We start from the raw sequence: 19,336 nt of genomic DNA, 5'->3' as shown, positions 1-19,336 counted from the left end.
TCCAAGGTGACCAAAAGAGAGCAAAGGAATGTCTGCAAATTGCGCTTAGAAGTGCCGAGCAGTCAGATCGGCACCACCAAGCATAGCAATCACAGCAGCCGGAGTCAGAGGCGATGACCGAAGTCATACCGGAGCCGAACTCGATGACAGTTCAGCTGTACGAAGACGATCCATCCAGAACGGTTAAGATCGGCTTCGCGGGAACGCCCCTACTTCGGGAAAAAAACATCCAGCTCCTCAAGGAGTATAAAGACGTCTTTGCATGGTCTCCGTTGGACATGACCGGAGTGCCCCCCGAGGTAATCACTCATCGGTTAAATATTGATCCTTCAGTCCGGCCGATAAAACAGAAGCAAAGACTCTTTGCGGCAGAACGAAGTCAAGTCATCCATGACGAAGTCCGTCAATTATTGAAGGCGGATGTGTTATTCGAAGTGAAGTATCCTTCGTGGGTGGCCAATCCTGTCATGATCAAGAAAAAGGAAGGGGGATGGCGGATGTGCATAGATTTCACCGATCTAAATAAGCACTGTCCCAAAGATTGCTATCCCCTTCCGAACATAGATAAAAAAGTAGAAGCTTTGATAGGCTTTGAAATTTTTTGTTTTCTTGATCTGTACAAAGGATACCATCAAGTTTTAATGGATGAGATTGACGCTTCAAAAACGGCCTTCATTACTGATTTCGGCATTTTCGCTTATAAAAAGATGCCATTCGGTTTAAAGAATGCCGGAGCCACTTATCAAAGGATGGTAGACAAGCTTTTTCGGCACCTGATTGGAAAGGAGGTCGAAGTGTATGTTGACGATATAGTCGTCAAAAGCAAAAGCACTTCGGAGTACGAGCACAACCTCAAGTCCACTCTCAACGTGCTCAAGAAAGCCAACCTCAAACTTAATCCCCAAAAGTGTACCTTTTTGGTAGATTCGGGAAAGTTTCTGGGTTGTTGGGTTTCAAAGGACGGACTCAAGGCAAACCCCTCAAAAGTTCAAATCGTTCAGAACATGGCAATGCCGAAGTCCATACATGACGTGCAAAGGCTAACCGGATGTCTAGCCGCACTGAATCGATTCCTTTCCCAAGCAGCCGAAAAGCAACTGCCGTTCTTCAAGGTGTTAAAAAAGGCACCAAAGTTCGAGTGGGGAGCCGAGCAGAAAAAGGCCTTTGACGAACTCAAAAGTTATCTAGCCGAGCTTCCTATTCTCTCTGCTCCAACCGAAGCCGAAGTAATATTCTTATACTTAGCGGCATCGGATCAAACCATCAGCGCGGTGCTTGTACGAGAAGAAGGCCTAAAGCAGCTTCCCATCTACTTTACAAGCCGAGCGTTAAGAGGTCCAGAAACAAGGTATCAACCTCTGGAAAAAATTGCTCTGGCATTAGTAAATGCAGCAAGGAGACTGCGGCCATACTTCTATGCTCACAAGGTATGCGTCTTAACTGATCTGCCACTTCGGCAAGTGTTGACCAAACCAGAAGCATCAGGCAGAATCGCCAAGTGGGCTATAGAGTTGGGAGAGCACACAATTGAATATCTACCTCGGAAAGCCATCAAGGGACAAGCCTTGGCAGATTTTCTTGCAGAAGCAAAGTTCGATCAAGCAATTCCTGTTATTGCCGAACAGAAGGATTCTGCCAATGCCGAACTAGCACAGCCCTTGGAATCCGAAGTAGAGCCGCCGGACTGCTGGAGCGGATTCGTAGATGGAGCTTCAAACAAGATGGGAAGTGGAGCTGGTATTTTACTTGTCGCTCCCGACGGACACGAGGTAACCTACTCACTTCGGTTCCTATTCCCCACTACTAATAATGAAGCCGAGTACGAAGCCCTCCTGGCCGGACTCCAGCTAGCGCAAAGTCTGCTCGTCAAATCTCTCAAAGTCCATTGTGATTCACAAGTCATAGTAAATCACATGTTGGGTACAAGTGAAGCTCGTGACGAGAGAATGAAGAAGTATTTGGACAAAGCGCAAAGCATCAGCCGAAGTTTCTCCTATTTTCGGATAATCCGCATTCCCAGAGCGGAAAATAGCCGAGCAGATACCTTAAGTAAGTTGGCCTCAGATCCGAGCTCAAAGGCGGAAGAATTAATGCATCGAAGCATTGATGAAGCCGAGGTACATTCAGTATCCAGCTCGCCGAACTGGATGACGCCGATCTTGCAGTATCTGGATCAAGGACAATTGCCCGAGGATAAGAGAGAAGCTCGGAAGATCACGTGCCGAGCACTTCGGTACGAACTTCATGAAGGAGTCCTCTTTAGAAAGTCTTACCTCCAGCCGTTATTGCGGTGCGTAGGACCAGAAGAGACGGACTACATCCTCAGAGAAGTTCATGAAGGATCGTGCGGTAGCCACATCGGAGCCAGAGCTTTAGCTAAAAAAGTTCTGAGATGGGGATATTATTGGCCAACCATGGTACAAGAGGCAGTGCAGCTCGTCAAGAAGTGTACGAAGTGCCAAATTCATGCAAATGTCCCAAGGATGCCGCAGACCGATCTATACACTATGCAAAGCCCTTGGCCTTTCATGCAATGGGGCATAGACATAGTGGGACCACTTCCTCAAGCTCCTCGGCAAATGAAATTCCTTATCGTTGCCGTGGACTACTTCACGAAGTGGGTGGAGGCTGAACCATTAGCTACGATAACGAGCTCAAAGGCATTGGACTTCGTCTGGAAGAACATAGTGTGCCGATTTGGCATACCTCACATCCTCATCTCGGATAATGGGGCTCAGTTCACCGACAAGACGTTCAAGAATTGGTGCCAAGAGCTGAACATTCAACAGCGGTTCACTTCGGTCTCCCATCCCCAAGCAAACGGACAAACGGAAGTAACGAACCGGATTCTGGTGAAAGGGTTAAAAGCTCGGTTAGAACAAGCCAAAGGACAATGGGTAGAAAATCTCCCTCAAGTCCTATGGTCCTATCGAACTACACCCAAAACCTCCAACGGTGAAACTCCGTATAGTCTGGTGTACGGCACTGAAGCCGTAATTCCGGTGGAGATCGGCGTACCCAGTCCCCGAACTCTAAATTTCTCCTCAGAAATGAATGACGACGGACTGAGAGCAGAACTAGATCTCGCCGAAGAAAGAAGAGAATTGGCGTGCATAAAAGCAGCCAAGTATAAGGAGCAAGTAGCCCGGTATTATAACCAAAGGGTGAAAAAGCTTCAATTTCAAGTGGGAGATCTCGTCTTGAGAAACAACGAAGTAAGCCGAGCAGAAAAGCTGGGCAAACTCGAACCCACATGGGAGGGTCCATATCGGGTGTCAGAAGTCCTCGGCAAAGGGTCTTATAAATTGACTCACATGTCAGGAGAACAAGTACCTCGAACATGGCACGTCTCCAACCTCAAGAAGTTCCACTTGTAAGAGACAAAGTCCGGTCAGTCTGTCTTGTGTCTAGTTCGGTCATAGGGATACATGTTTTTATTTGTTTGTTTTTTACTTGTACCTTTTACTTGTCGTTTTATAAAAAGTTTAAAGTTTTTTTCTTTAAAGACTGATCCCCTTTTTAGATCGATTATTAAAGACTATTGTGAGTCCAAGCTTCTAAGGAGGATATAAGACCACAATTCAGCTTAACAAGCAGTCCGTCTGAAACGAACTGCAATAAGCCAACGATTGTGAGTCCAAGCTTCCAAGGAGGATACAAGACCGCAATTCAGCTTAACAAGCACTTCGTCTGAAACGAACTGCAATAAGCCAACGATTGTGAGTCCAAGCTTCTCAGGAAGATACAAGACCACAATTCGGCTTAAGAAATAAGCACTTCGTCTGAAACGAACTGCAATAAGGGAAAGTCCGATCCACGCGATAAACCTCGCCGAATTAGGACGACCAAGTTCGGTCAAAGAAGTTTACCTCATAAGACCGGGGACGACCACGTCTAGTCAAAGAGGTTTACTGCATAAGACCACTTCGGTTAACTGGGAAAGTCCGATCCACGCGATAAAACTCGCCGAATTAGGACAAGGGAAAGTTCGATCCCGGCGACAAATCGCCAAATTAGAACACAAACCAAGTCCGGTCAAAGATGTTTATTTCATCAGACCAAAGACGAGTCCGGTCAAAGATGTTTATTTCATCAGACCAAAGACGAGTCCGGTCAAAGATGTTTATTTCATCAGACCAAAGACGAGTCCGGTCAAAGATGTTTATTTCATCAGACCAAAGACGAGTCCGGTCAAAGATGTTTATTTCATCAGACCAAAGACGAGTCCGGTCAAAGATGTTTATTTCATCAGACCAAAGACGAGTCCGGTCAAAGATGTTTATTTCATCAGACCAAAGACGAGTCCGGTCAAAGATGTTTATTTCATCAGACCAAAGACGAGTCCGGTCAAAGATGTTTATTTCATCAGACCAAAGACGAGTCCGGTCAAAGAAGTTTACTTCATAAGACCAAGGACCAAGTCCGGTCAAAGAAGTTTACTTCATAAGACCGAGGACAAGTACGATGAAGTTTTTTCGCTAAGCTGTAAGTACAGTGTTAGAAGCGAAAACAAAATTTCATTTTTCAAATCTTGTTCGGCATACAACTCCGCTACCCTACAAAATGGCGTTACGCTATTACAAAGGACTATTCTACTGTCCAGGGTTGCTGAAGTTAAGCCACCTATCTGCAAAATCCTCTGGAAGCCGAGTTCGGTTGTTCCGAGCAGATGAAGAATAAGCAAGTCGACGAGATGCTATCCTCGACCCAACGCCTCTTCCCCGAGCCCGTGAAGTCCTAACACCTCGGCGATGAAGAGTCTCTGCAATAAGCATCTGCTGATCTTGCTCGCTCATAGTCACAACTCCTCGGCGAATTTCAGTCCGTCCCTGTCTTGACGATTCCGGTTGCTCCTGAGCCCGTTCTCGTCTTGACGTTTCCGGCTGTTCCGGAGTTCGTTGTTGACTGGGAGTAGGATTTTGAACAAGGGAACCAGAGGTTTGATCTGGAGTGCGAGCATCTGTTGGCACGATATGCCGAAGGAATCTTTCTATGGAGGGGCGCCGAGAAAGAACAATGTTGTACCGAGAAGCCCAGCGCCGCAATGATTTCACAACTTGTTGGCAAGCCGAGCTCTCCGGCGCATTGTTCCTCCGGAGTACATGATATTCCTCCCACAGTTCGTCAACTCGACTCTGAACATCTGATATGGTCACTCCCCCGCGCACACGGATGTAATCCTCGTACGCAGTCCTCTCAGCAATGGTCGTATTCAGCTCGGCCTCCAGATCCTTCTTATCGGACTCTAAGTCCTTATTATCGGCCTCCAGCTTCACTAAACGAGCCAGAAGCTCGTCATTCTTCGTCTGATCGGCTATAGCTCTTTTCTCAGCTTCGTCTAAAGCCGAAGAGTACAGCCGTTTCCAGTGAAGTATCTCCATCTCCTTGAGTACAAAGCAGCTATATTAGTTCGGCAGCTGTACCGAGCAGATAGTAAAATACAACAGGAATAAAGGCGAGTACGAAAAGCTATACGAAGACAAGTGTAGAGAATTTTTCATTCACAAGGAAAATTTTTACACTAGGAGGGCTTCAAGGCCATTTTACAAGGAAGAAACTAGACTAAGAGAAGGGAGACGAAATCATACTCCACCAGCTTCGTCTCCGGCTCCTTGGTCTGGTTCAGCTTCTTTCTCCTGAGCTACCTCAGCCTCGGCCTCGCCTCCTGCCGGCCTCGCCTCCGCCTCCTGATCGGCTTCCTTCTCCGGATGCCCGGCCCGCTCGACTTCGGCCTCCAGCTCCAGCGGCTCGGCCTCACCCTCTCCGTTGTAAGTCGAAGCGGGTGAAACGGGTCCCACGGAGGCAAAGATAGCCTCCAGGTTCTCGTCCCGATCAGCTCGACAACTCCGGACTCGGTCTGCAGAAAGCAGGACCGAGGATGAAGCGAGCTCCTCAAGGAGCGGCAGATTCTGAAGCCGAGCTGCTATCTCTCGGCTGTACAGAGGCAGCACGACGTCGGCCCCCTGCTCGCCCTTATCGGCAATTAGCCTTACCAGACTACCGACAAAGGCCGAGAACTGGCTGCTCAAAAAGAGTTTCTCCGTGTAAACACGGAGAGCCTCCCCCTGGCCAGCCACGGCGGCAGCGTCCCTCCGTTTCGTCTGCTCTCGCTGGATGACGAGCTGGTTTTTGGCAAACTGAGCTTCATCCTGGGCCGAAATCCTAGCAGCTCTGGCTTTCTCAAAGTTAGCCTCAGCCTGTTCGGCCCGATGACAAGCAGCCGCCAACTTCCTCTGCATCTCAGCATAGTCATTGGACGCTTTGGAGAGTTCGACGGCGACGAGCTTGGAGAGCATATCGTTCCTCTGAAAATGGATAAAGAAAAAAGTCAACAAAGGGGCCACAAAAAATACAAGAAAAAAGCAAGGCCAGAAAATCAAGAAGAGAATTCACCTCGGCGAAGTCCGTGGGCCATAAAAACGGCTCACAGATATGTTCCGAAGGAGGCGCCAAGACCACGTCTTTCTCTGGCGCTCTCGGGGGCTTCTGGGCCTTCCCCTTCCCCTTTGCCGAAGTCGACTCCGGCTTCTTCGGATCCGAAGAGGTTTTTTGCCTTTTCGGAGTCCTCTCGGCATCAGACGCCGAGCTGGTGGTTTTCGGCCTCTCCGGCTCCTTGGACTCCGAAGATTTGCGGCTAGCCTTACTCAGCATGTACACTGCCAAAAAGCAAGAAAGCAAAGTCAGATTTTCTTCGTTAAAGCAGTAGAGCATAAAGATAAAGAGAAATCCTCACCCTCGGCCTCTTCGTCCGAAGACGAGATGTCGAACACGACGTCGCCCTTGACGAGCTCAGACTCCGTGTATTGTTTCCTAACTATGGGAATCTTGTTGAGCTCGCCATCGAGCTCGTCCAACGGTTCAGGCCGAGGATGACGGATAACGGACTCCGGCCCTCTCCAGGGAAAACTAGGAGCCGCGGTCCTATCATAGTAGAAGAAGCGATTTTGCCACTTCGGCCACTTCGTTTTACAAAAGGCCCTAAAGGGCTGTAAAGGGATCAAGTAAAACCAAGACCCCTTCCTCTTAAATTGAAAGAATTTAAGGATCGCCTTCAAAGACAAATCCCTTCCTAACCTACGGAGTTCGGCAGCGAAGGCCGACAAGTGCCTCCAAGAGTTCGGAGTCACTTGGCCTAAAGGAAGCTGAAAAAAATCTAGTAAATCTATAAAGGCAGAAGGGAGGGGGAAACGAAGCCCGCATTCTAAGCAGGCCTCGTACACGGTGGCGTACCCCTCCGGCGGGGAGTCAGCCCTATGATCACCGTCAGGTACCACCGCCTTCCCCCCAGGAAAAAAGTATTTTTCGGGTAGGGATATCACAGTATCCTTACTCAAAATACTATGGAAATACTCTACGGTCTTCTCCCCGGACTCTTTCCGGCCAGAAGACCCCTTATCCCCTTTCCTACCGCTACCCGACTCCGAAGAAGAAGAAGACATTTTTCTTACTTTTTGGAGGTGAAGAAAGTCTGAAGAAGCTCTTGAAAGCGGAAGAAAATTTCTCGAGAAAGAGAGAGTATAGAAGACACAACAGCAAAGGTGTTCAAATGAGGAAGAAAGAGCATATTTGTCAGATTCGGGAAAGATTTCGAGATCGTTGCGCCGTTTCGAATCCCACCTTTTCAGGATTCAACGGCCGGATTTTACTGTCGCATTTAATGCAGGCACGCGCAAGGCACGTCCCCTGACGTCAGCCTCCCCCTTACCATTATCCAGAATGCCGAAGTGACTCACCTCGCCGAAGTGATTCACTTCGCTTTTCGGGGGGGGTAGTGATGGGGTACGAACTAAACCCTAATGGCAAGCCCAATAACAGTGACGGCCCATCAGCCCAGAGCCCAAGAAAGAGTATCTGTTCGGCACCAAAGAGTTCGGCACGACCAAAGAGTTCGGACACAGCCTACAGCTCGGTAAAAGCCGACCAGTCAAGCTCTCCTCTCAGATCGGCAAGAGCTGATCGGTAAAGTCCAGCAGTTCGGTCTCAGCATTCGACCGAACTAGGAGTTAGTGGACTCATGAAAGGCCTCCACGACCTCCGCTATACCCACGATCTATTTAGTGGTACGAAGCAGTTATTGAGCAGTTATTGCTCACCCACGATCTTGTTAGTGGGGCTGCAAACCACGACCTTAGTTCAATGTATAAATAGAACTTAGATCAGATAGAAAAGGGTTAAGCTCTCTAGAGATAAAATACCATATAGCAAGTCTGTATTGTAAGCTGTAATCCCAGATCAAGCAATGCAATCTTGCCCTCCCTTCTTCCCGTGGACGTAGATTTACTTCAGTAAATCGAACCACGTAAATTCTTTGTGTCGTAGTTTTCATTCTCTACCAGCATTTACTAACATCAGAAATTCGCGGATCCATCAACTCCAAAACACGTCTAACTTGGTCCCATCATCTGCGTATGAAGCACTAATACTATTGAATATTTTGAGTGTAACCATCAGTCTCCTCTTATACATTTCGTCTAGCAATGCAGAAGCATAGACCTGTTTACGTTGTTAGTAATGGGAAGCAAATGAATGAAAAATGAACATTATGAGTTGTTTGTTTTGCACACATGTGTTTCTTGATGACCCGTGTTTTAGGCATCAACTTGAGTTTTTTGTAATGATAAACAAAGTTTCATTTTTGTGCGAAGGAGATGCGATAAGTTACATGTCTTTATTCCCGGATAACTCATTGATTTTCAATTACGTTCCCAAAATCTCTCTATTCCACCTTCCAATCCGGTTGCTTTGACATTTTCATTCCGTTTTTAACATTTGGGGAAAGATCATTAGCGTCATTTGAGAAGCACAACACATTTGGTAGTTAGATCGGGGTTGACCAGGTTAGTTGATAATCATGTTAAATTATTTAGTTTGAGTTGATAACAACATATTTATGTTTAAATACATTTAGACAAAATTAACCTTGTGAAACACCAATTTTATGTTTAAAACTTGATATACATGGGAATAAGATGCAAACAATTCACCATTTTTGTAAAGTAGGCAAAGCCTTTTTTTTGAGTGGTTAATTCTATAAAAGTTGTCCTCCATTTTCTATTGTGGTTTGTACGACACTGTTATGGTTGCACAACACATTTTGTGCGTAGTTTTCGCCATTCGATCATTTGGTGCCCAAATTAGGTATCGAGGTATTGCTTTTAGAGCATGCGATCTATTGATGATTTATACTCCATATAATTTCGAGCATTATTTCAAGACGATATACAATAAACCATTCCTCCTAAACGAATCCACACTAAACTTATGGATCCAAGCTTTGACAATAACATTCTCCTACGACACATTACAAGTATAAAGCAACATAATATGAAGATATTCCACGATCTCTTTTCTTTGAAATTTATTGAATTAACTTGACCCAAAAGCATGCTACTCGGAGTAGATGATTGGTGAGCTTTGCTCTAAATAAAAGTAAAATAGTAAAAGGAATACAGTAAGAGTGACATCTGCAAAATGCAAATATACTTGGTTAAGCGATAGAAAAGAGAGAAGAAAGTATTTCACTTTATCTAAATACTCATTCGGCTAACAAAGGATGACATGCCAGTTTTACTATAAGAGTGTTACGGTGATTACTTTCCGCTCAACCCTAACCCAACTAGCTGCATAAAAAATAAGCCTTATTCATCTAGCTCCTCGATCTTCATACAACTACAACGCTTCACTATCCGCAATAACGAGACTCAATAGTTTTTCGTTCGATTTCGAGGGGGCGGAATTCAACGAACTGTTCTGCCAGCTCAGAGCTCTCTCCATAGAGGTGAGTATTTAAGATGACGGCGGCATAATCCGCAAAGAGAGATGTAAGTTTAATCGAAAAAAATATAATCCCACAAAGTTAATTTTGGAATTATGAAATTAGGTGAATAGTGTTTTGGTCATTCCATACTACAATAGCCAAACATTTACAAAAACCCAATGTTTATATACCAATCCTCAAATGAAAACTTAACAATGTAAATTGGTCCAAAGGGTAGTTTCGAAACTGGTAAATTTATACCCCTAATATTTTACATTATCTTAATACTCATTGGTTAACAAAGGAGGAGAGGCCGCTTCACAATAAGACCGTCGTAGGTGATTACTTCCCGCCCTGAACCCTAACCCAGCCATCTGTATCAAAAATAAGCCTTATTAATCTAGCTTCTCGATCTTCATACAAAAATAGCTCTCCTCTCTCCGCAGCAACGGGACTCAACAGTTTTCCTCTTCGATTTCGAGGGGGTGGAATTCTACAGATTGTTCTACCAGCTCGGGGCTCTCTCCCCAGAGGTGAGGGTTTTTTCCCAATTAAATTCATTCATGGTTGTTGTCTTGTGCTCGATTACATTTTGTTTAGGGATTAACGGTTGACGAGATGGGTAAATATTTGATGAGAATAGGCTGTATTCAGTTAGCTATATTCGTTTATCAGCTAATTGTTGAAGTTCTTGGGTTATAAATGGGTTAATTAGCGATTTACTACAATTATTCTTTTAATTGGTTGCTGTTGTCGAAGATTGGTTTATTGGCATGAGTTTAGATTTTATTGCGATTCTTTGTTGTCTAGTTATGTGAGTAGGATGATGAAGATTCTTTGTTATATATTATTTAGTTATATCAGCTGGTAGGGAGAAATTTCGGAATATGGGTTTAAATTCGCTGACCTTTCGAGATAAGGGATTCAATTCGCTTACCTTTCGAAATATGGGTCCGACACATGCGTATTTTTCGGAATAAGGGTTTTACACCTTTTTATATTTATTCTTTTCATTTTTCTTATTATTTCCCTTTCAATAATTATAGATTTACTAAACTATCCTTTAACCCATTTCTCAAAAAGTTCAGTTTACCTCCCTCCAAACTATTTGCGCTCCACTCTTAAAAGTCAATCTTCTCTCTCAAATTCTCACGAGAGAGTGATGATTCACTTCACATAATTAAGAAGCATGAATTCCTATCAATATCCAGTAAATGGTCATATAAAATATACTGACGTTAAGCTGCATTAACATTAACAACATTAGAGTCATATGGTATTTCATCACATTGTCAATACTATGTAACATTGTGAACTGGATTTTAAGTTGATTGAGAAAAGAAAGGGTTGCGATGGAATATAAAATACAACTTGTTCACATTAAGCAGTACCATTTGGAATTTGAATAATCTGTTCCTTTCTTCATTTAGACCAATGAACTCGATTAATCCGGGCTAGTTTCCAGAAAATCTAGTAACACAGAGAGGTAAAATGAAATTTTTGAGAGATGGGTTAAAGGATAGTTTAGTAAATCTATAATTATTGGAAGGGAAATAATAAGAAAAATGAAGAGAATAAATATAAAAAGGTGTAAAACCCTTATTCCGAAAAATTCGCATGTCTTGGACCCATATTTCGAAAGGTAAGCGAATTGAATCCCTTATCTCGAAAGGTCAGCGAATTTAAACTCATATTCCGAAATTTCTCGCTGGTAGGAGGAGAGCTTCTGTTTTGTAATCCTTATACCTTTGCTCTGGACAAAAAGTTGTTTTACAATTTTTTATTAGTACGCATCTTTGCTCTAACTCCTACTTCTTTAAGTCAATCAAATATTCAATTTCCACGTCTCATTTCTGGAATTATGTTACTGACAATGAATTGTTATTTGTTATAATTGTGGTCATGGTGTTAGTATTGATGTTGGGATCCTTATATGCTGTAGTTAGTTGAACTAGAATGGCCACTGCCGAGGCATCGCCAAGCACACTTGGGCCCAGATATGCTCCGGATGATCCAACATTACCTGAACCTTGGAAAGGATTAATTGATGGAAGTACAGGTCTTTTATATTACTGGAATCCTGAGACAAATGTTACTCAGTACGAAAAACCCACGTCTCTGCCTCCACCTTTGCCACTTGGGCCACCTCCTAAGATGAACCCTATCCCAGGTGCTAGAGCATTGCAGCCGGTGAATGTTCAAACCCCTCAAAGTCAGCAGAGTATACAGGCACAGCCTTCACATGGGCAGATCTCGAGCTCGTCTTTGCAGACACAGGTAGCATCACAGACACCCCCTGGGCAGCTGCAGGGGTCTCATTTGGGGCCTGGAATGCAACATGGCCATTTAGCTCCAGAACAAGTCATACCTCAAATGCCGCAACAACCTGGTCACCAAATGCCGTCTCAGTTGGGGCAAATGCCTATGCAGTCAGGGCAACATGGGCATCTGCAGTCAATGCACCCAATGTCAATGCAACAGGGGCATCAAGCTCCTTATCCTTTTATGCAGCCAATGACACATGCTCAGCAGGGACAAATGTACCCTGGTGCACAGATGGGACCTCCTCATGGTTTCCAGTTCGCACACCAGCATCCACAATATACAATGCATCAACAGAAGATGCCCTCACAAGGGCCACCAAGTTCCTCAGAACATTCTCAGCATCTAATTCAGGGGCAACAGTTGCCTCAGAAACAAGACCAAAAGATTGAACTTGGCCAGAGAGATGATACTGATTCTCAGCAGGGAAGACAGCCTGGGTTTTCTCCAGCACACCAGCATTTGATGCAGGGGCAACAATTTCCTCATCTCCGAGAGCAGAAAGCTGGAATTCCCCCTAGAGATGATGTTGAGAATCAGCAAGTAAACCAGGCTGGGTTTTCATCAGCTCAGAACTTGCCTCAGAAGATGAGCATGCAAGCAAACCAAAATGCACAGTATGGTGGATCACTTGTTAACGTGCAACCAAACAACCCATCAGGGCATTTGCAGCAGACAGGGACAGAATTGGCACACCCGCAACATGTTTCTGGGTTTCAAAATCATATTGGCTCAGGTACGATGCATGGCCAGCAGCAGAACCAGTCGCCTGTTGTTTCAAATATGCCCTATGAAGAAAACCAATTCGGAAGGCCTAAAATTCCGTATCTTTACAACACCCCCAAAGATCTCAATGTTGTACCTAATCAACCGCCATTACCCCTGTCCAGAAACCAGCAGGTGAATTACTTTAGATACAAGAACATGTACTTGTCAGAAGCAGTATGATGATAATTTAACTGAATAATCATCATAGTTTGACATTAATATGCATGGGAAGCATGCTTTATACTATATAATTGCAAAAGCACCAAGTCAGAAGCAGCTTGATGATGCTGGTTGACTGATTCAATGATTCTTACTTTTATCAGGACCCTAGAATTGGAGACTTCCCTTCTCCAAATGTTGCACCAAATCTTCCAGGGAGATTGAATGTCCGGGGCCCTCCTTTGCCTGGTGGCTTTGGTCATTCCCCAGGTGGCCATCAATTCCCAAACACTGCTATTGTGAGGCCTCCTGTAGCTATGATGGGACCTTCAGATTCTATTCATTTATCTGCTGCAGATATTTACCGACAAAAGCATGAAGTGACAGCCTCGGTTTGTATTCTTATGAATTATTTACTCTACTTTTTTTAACAATGCGAATTCAATTGTGTCAAATGATGCATGAAACAGTATGAGTGACTAATTGTAATCATGTAAAAAAATTCTTCATTTTGTCTATATAGAAAGTCTGAATTATGGAATTAGTGTTTCTTCAGATAAATTTTTGAGCTAATTTTTAAACAAAAGACTGCAGATTGTTAGCAACTAGCATCAACCAAACTGAATAAAGCATGTCTCTGATACTGGTAAAGCACCATGTCATTCATGAATTGTAAAGCTAATAATTGAATTTTGAGTAAATAATAATTCAACTGATTCATACGCATGTAGGTTGTTTGTTTAAATAATTGTACTTAGTGCATTCTTGCATCTCCCCTTTCTGTTTCATTCTTGTTGTTCTTCATCTTCTTTTTTATATCAAATATATATACTCTCTCCATCCGCCATTAGGAGTCCCATTTGAGTTCGGCATGAGTTTTTAGAAATACAAAGAAAAGTGGGTGGAAAAAGATAGTGAAATGTGTGACCCATTTTTATGTATTAGTTTTATAATAAAATGTGAGGAGAATGAGTTAGTGGAAAATGGGGTCAACCTACCATTTATGGTAAAAGTGAACCAGGACTCCTAATGGTGGTCGGATTAAAATGGTAACTGGGATTTCTAATGGCGGACGGAGAGAGTACATAATTACATATATATGTTTTAATCTTTAGGATGCTCATATACCCTTTCTACTCGGAACTTGTATGCTGACAATACTTGATTTAAAATATTCAGGGCGAAAATGTTCCTCCTCCATTTATGACATTTGAGGCTGCTGGTTTTCCACCGGAGCTGCTGCAGGAAGTAAGTAGTTGAATCTACATTTGTTTAACTCTAATGATATCCATGAAAGAATTCTCCCTTTCTTGTTTCATTCACAAAAATCGTACTTTTAGCTTATCATTTTTAACTTATCGCAGGTGCGATATCTGCTCCAGAGGAGGAGCACATGTCGTACGCTGCAGTGCTATGCTCATATCTATGCAGCAACTATTCTGACTTTTTGAGGCTGCAAAATGGATTGTAGGAGCCTTTCTATAGCACTACTGCTTCATCCAATTCACACTATATGTGACTGGGATTTGTAGCTTATTCGCTCAGCTTCTTCTCTTTTATTTGATCCATTTTTTGCCTCAAGTTGCTTCAGTAAGCAACTGCACACCTTTGAGTTTTGTTGAGCATTCACTTTGTTTCCTTGTTGTGCTCAATTTGTTTTTCTTGTTCTTCAACATCTTATGTCTAGTGTAGGCTCAACTGCCCATATCGTATCGAGTTGCATGCGTCTTAGCTATCAATCGTATTGAGCCTTTGTCTTCTACTTATATCATTGCAGATGCATGCTGCTGGTTTTGCTGCTCCTACACCGATTCAGGCACAATCATGGCCTATTGCAGAACAGAGCAGAGACATAGTTGCTATTGCAAAGACAGGTTCTGGGAAAACACTGGGATATTTGATCCCAGCATTCTTTCACCTTAGGAAACTACGTAACAACCCTCAGAATGGCCCAACTGTGTTGGTCTTGGCTCCAACACGGGAGCTTGCCACTCAAATCCAGGATGAAGCAATTAAATTTGGCCGATCATCTAGAGTCTCTTGCACGGTAGATAGTCTGTCCTTATATTCTTTTATGTAATAATTCAGTCACAATTTCAAATGGTTGGATGGCTGACTTGTTCCATTTTCAGTGTTTGTATGGCGGTGCTTCAAAAGGCGCACAATTGAAAGAGCTAGACCGGGGAGCAGATATTGTTGTGGCAACTCCTGGCCGACTCAATGACATCCTTGAAATGAAGAGGATTGACTTTAGGCAGGTCTCCCTCCTTGTTCTGGATGAGGCTGATAGAATGCTGGACATGGGATTTGAGCCGCAAATTCGCAAGATTGTCAATGAGATTCCACCAAGAAGGCAAACTCTTATGTACACGGCAACATGGCCAAAAGAAGTTCGAAAAATAGCAAGTGACCTTCTTGTGAATCCTGTTCAGGTTAATATTGGCAGTGTTGACGAACTGGCTGCAAATAAGTCCATTACACAGGTATTTTGTGACTTTTTATTGGCATCGTAATTGGATCTGAATTTTGAGTGATAAGTTCCACGTCTTTGGGAATGTTCATACTATTAGGATTTATATTTTGCTGTTTGTTCTATGCATGATTTTGACTGATATATTTGTTTGGTCAAATTATCATGTGTATTAAACCAATATGTATCCTTTCTTATAAAATTGAGGGCCAATTTAGTTGTGAAACACAACATTGGCTGCGTTGGTTCTATCCATTGCCAGTCAGTTACTTTTGTTATAATCTTGGACCTTAATTGTTTCTTCAGATCTTAAAGCTCATTTTATGGTGTCTCAATGTTACTTATCTCTGGGTCTTATAACTTGTAATTTATGACTGAAAATGGTTTTCCTTTTCTTCCTAGTTTTTTCTTTCCATTGATGAAAGATGCACTTCTTTGCAGCATGTTGAACTAGTTCCTGATATGGACAAACAGAGACGCTTGGAGCAAATTCTTAGATCCCAAGAACCTGGCTCCAAAATCATTATATTCTGTTCCACTAAAAAGTTGTGTGACCATCTTGCTCGTAGTCTTGGGCGTAATTTTGGTGCTGCTGCAATTCATGGAGACAAATCTCAAGGAGAAAGAGATTGGGTTTTGAATCAGTTCCGGAATGGACGGTCTCCAATTCTTGTTGCCACTGATGTTGCTGCGCGAGGGCTTGATATAAGAGATATAAGGTCAGGAACTTCACTTGTGCTGCATTAGTTTTCATGTCATGAAGTGCAGCACTTGGTTTACTTCATTGGGTTATATCAGATTCCTTAGTTGAAACATTTAAATACCTGCCCTCTTACTTTTTGTCACAAGCTCTGTGTTTTTAGCTGCATTGTTGGTTTTCTCATATCTGCAGGGTAGTGATCAATTATGACTTTCCTACTGGTGTTGAAGACTATGTTCATCGCATTGGACGAACGGGGAGAGCTGGTGCTACTGGAATCTCATTTACATTCTTCTCAGAGCAGGACTGGAAACATGCTCCTGATCTTGTCAAAGTTTTGGAGGGTGCCAACCAAGCTGTACCTCCTGAAATAAGGGACATAGCATTACGAGGTGGGCCCGGGTTTGGCAAGGATCGTGGCATGATGAATCGTTTTGAGCCTGCTGATGGTGGTGGGGGGCGTTGGGATTCTGGTGGTCGTGGTGGCCGTGGCGGGATGAGAGATGGTGGGTTTGGTGGACGCGGAGGGATGAGGGATGGTGGCTTTGGTGGATGGGGTGGAATGAGAGATGGTGGATTTGGAGGGCGTGGAGGGATGAGAGACAGCGGCCTTGGAGGGCGTGGAGGGATGAGTATGAGGGATGGAAATTTTGGTGGTCGTGGTGGTGGGAGGGATGACAGCTTTGGCAGTGCTTCTGGTCCTCGGGGTGGTTGGGACAGAGGTGGTCGTGGTGGACACGATCGTCTCAATAACTTTGATGGACGAGGTCGTGGTGCTAGAGGGCGGGGGCGAGGAAGATTTGATAGCAACAGAAGAGATGGCAACTCAGACAGAAGTAGAGGTAGGAGTTTCAGCCGCAGTCCTGATAGAGTTCGAACATGGGATGTTAGTCGGAGCTCAAGTAGAAGTAGAAGCAGAAGCAGAAGCCGGGGCAGGAGCCGGAGTTATAGCAGAAGTCGGGGCAGGAGCCGGAGTTATAGCAGAAGTCGTAGCAGGAGCAGGAGCTGGTCACGTAGCCGTAGTCCAAGGAGCAGCCGCAGCCCAAGATACAACCGAAGCCGGAGTCAAAGCTATGAGAGATGCGAGAGAAAGCCAAGGAAATCCAAGTTTGATCAGATGGAACCAGATGCTGGAATTGGAACGCTGCCAATTGCTCCTGTTGCATCGCAGCAAGTTCCAGCCGTTGCAGCTGGTGATCTCAGCCTCCCCGCTGGGGCAACCGTGCCGAGCAACCCGCATTCGGAGCTGTAGGGGTTGGTGTATGCCGATTGTGAGTTCAACAAGTCTCTCTCTTTGAAGTTGATCCCAAGAAGTTGTGGTTGGAAGAAATTTTGGGGTTTGGCGCTGAATTTCGTGCTTACTATTACGCGGGAGATATGATATGAGAATTAACGCGTTGTAGCATTTTATTTTTTAATATTTTAATTCTGCTGATATATTCTATGGTATAATATACTATATACCTCCCTAGAATTTTTAGCCTATCTATTTACTTCATGCATTTATTTGCAAGAACTGTCGAGGTTTCCCAAAAATTTACAGATGCTGATGATGGTAATGCTAATTTTTGTTACTTGGTTTTATGTGTGTTGTTTTGAGGATTTTTTAATGTAATAATACTATATGCCATTTTTTTAATTTGTATTGTATGGGTGTAATATTCGGAATATTCTATCTTGATATATTTTGATTGAAACTATAGCTTATTATCAGGCGGGTAATACTCCCATTAAATTTTGTTTTTTAACACTATAATTTTGGTTAAATAATGATTTATAATTTTAAAACGGCGCATGATCCCAAATCTCATTGACCAATAACTCAAAAATTTTCAATCTGGAGAACGATCTAAAGGTACTGCTAAAATGTTTAATGATAGTTTTATAATCAATTTTAGCCAACTAATAGTATATGAACTAAAAATTATTATCAATTAGTTTGATACTAATTCGTTCGTTTAGGCAACTAAATTCTAATCATTGTAGTGCAAATATAATTTGAGTTTGATTTCTGGAGTCATCGCTCCAACAATTATATATTCTGAGCTGTCGAATTGATAATTATTTTTTTTGTATTATCATTGTTTGGATTTTGGTATGGAATCTTCTAAAATAAGCCATAGACCTAGACTTATAGCATGTATATTAAATAATGAGAAATATTGATTGTTACTTTGCTAGCTATTAGACCATCCACAATGCCGCCCAGCCGACCGCCCAACCGAGCGCCGGCGCTGGGCGGTTCGCTGGGCGGTCTATTGCAGTCGCCCAGCGGGCGAATGGAGAGAGAAATCGCGCAGCGCTGGGCGGTCGCGTGGCGCTGGGCGATCCGCTCGGCGCTATTGCAGCGCCCGGATCGCCCAGCGCACCGCCTAGCGGGAAATTAAATTTTTTTTTTTCGAAACACTATATATACGCGCTTTGCTCGTCACCACTTGTTTTAACGAGTATATTCGCACCTCTATATAAACACTATATATTCGCACCACTTGTTTTAACGAGTACTCTCTCTATCTTAATTTCTGTACAATAGCAACAACGCGAAATGAGTAACGCTGGTGGTGGTAGTGGTGGTAGCGGAGGGGATGCTGAGGAGTACGAACGTCGAATGGCCGAAGCGTTGGACGTCTATACGACCAACGCGATAAACCAATCGATGGAAAGGGCCTTGCAGCCGGCGATACCTCGACCTCCCCCAGTGGTCCACCGCCGCAGTGTGATTGATCGGGATCACGTAGCTGCACATCAGCGCCTATACGAAGACTACTTCACACAGGAGCCTCGGTTCAACGCCAACCTTTTCAGGTGTCGTTTTAGGATGAGCAGAGACCTGTTTATGCGTATTGTCAACGCATTGGAGTCTCGATATCTGTATTTCCGCTTCAGGCACGATGCGGCTGGCAGACCCGGCCACACACCTAATCAAAAGTGCACTGCGGCAATCCGGCAGTTGCCCTACGGAGGCGCGGCAGACATGTGGGATGAGTATCTCCAAGATCTGTTGCGGATGCACGGGAGTCAGCATGGGTTCCCGGGTATGTTAGGCAACATAGATTGTATGCATTGGGAGTGGAAGAACTGTCCCGCAGCCTGGAAGGGATTCTACACGTCCGGCTACAAGGGAAAGAATCCCACGATGATCCTGGAGGCCGTAACTGAT

The 19,336-nt window shown here is 43.9% G+C and overlaps 1 protein-coding gene across 2 annotated transcripts; it reads left to right on the top strand.

The window, feature by feature from the left end:
• The first annotated feature begins 10,092 nt into the window (after nucleotides 1-10,092).
• On the top strand, nucleotides 10,093-17,760 carry LOC121799762 (DEAD-box ATP-dependent RNA helicase 40-like). 2 transcript variants are annotated; one of them, XM_042199223.1, is made up of 9 exons: nucleotides 10,093-10,290; nucleotides 11,700-11,856; nucleotides 11,928-12,979; nucleotides 13,171-13,398; nucleotides 14,186-14,254; nucleotides 14,784-15,053; nucleotides 15,139-15,489; nucleotides 15,918-16,195; nucleotides 16,369-17,760. In XM_042199223.1, exons 2-9 carry the CDS (start codon nucleotides 11,805-11,807, stop codon nucleotides 17,426-17,428), a joined length of 3,360 nt encoding a protein of 1,119 aa, XP_042055157.1. In that variant the 5' UTR covers nucleotides 10,093-10,290; nucleotides 11,700-11,804; the 3' UTR covers nucleotides 17,429-17,760. The 2 variants fall into 2 exon arrangements, with proteins under 2 accessions (XP_042055157.1, XP_042055156.1); XM_042199222.1 differs by having other exon boundaries at nucleotides 11,700-12,979.
• The last annotated feature ends 1,576 nt before the right edge of the window (nucleotides 17,761-19,336 follow it).

This window comes from Salvia splendens, chromosome 4 (genome assembly GCF_004379255.2).
Source record: "Salvia splendens isolate huo1 chromosome 4, SspV2, whole genome shotgun sequence".
In the NCBI taxonomy this organism is placed as follows: Eukaryota; Viridiplantae; Streptophyta; class Magnoliopsida; order Lamiales; family Lamiaceae; genus Salvia; species Salvia splendens.
The sequence above is the reverse complement of the archived record's forward strand: the minus strand, read 5'-3'. Positions and strand labels throughout refer to the sequence as shown.

Bases quoted from the DNA above. Each gene is read 5' to 3' on its own strand.
- LOC121799762 (XM_042199222.1), top strand. From the start codon at position 11,714: ATGGCCACTGCCGAGGCATCGCCAAGCACACTTGGGCCCAGATATGCT. The intron at 15,490-15,917 runs GTATTTTGTGAC...ACTTCTTTGCAG, and splicing joins CAAATAAGTCCATTACACAG to CATGTTGAACTAGTTCCTGA. The intron at 16,196-16,368 runs GTCAGGAACTTC...TCATATCTGCAG, and splicing joins CTTGATATAAGAGATATAAG to GGTAGTGATCAATTATGACT.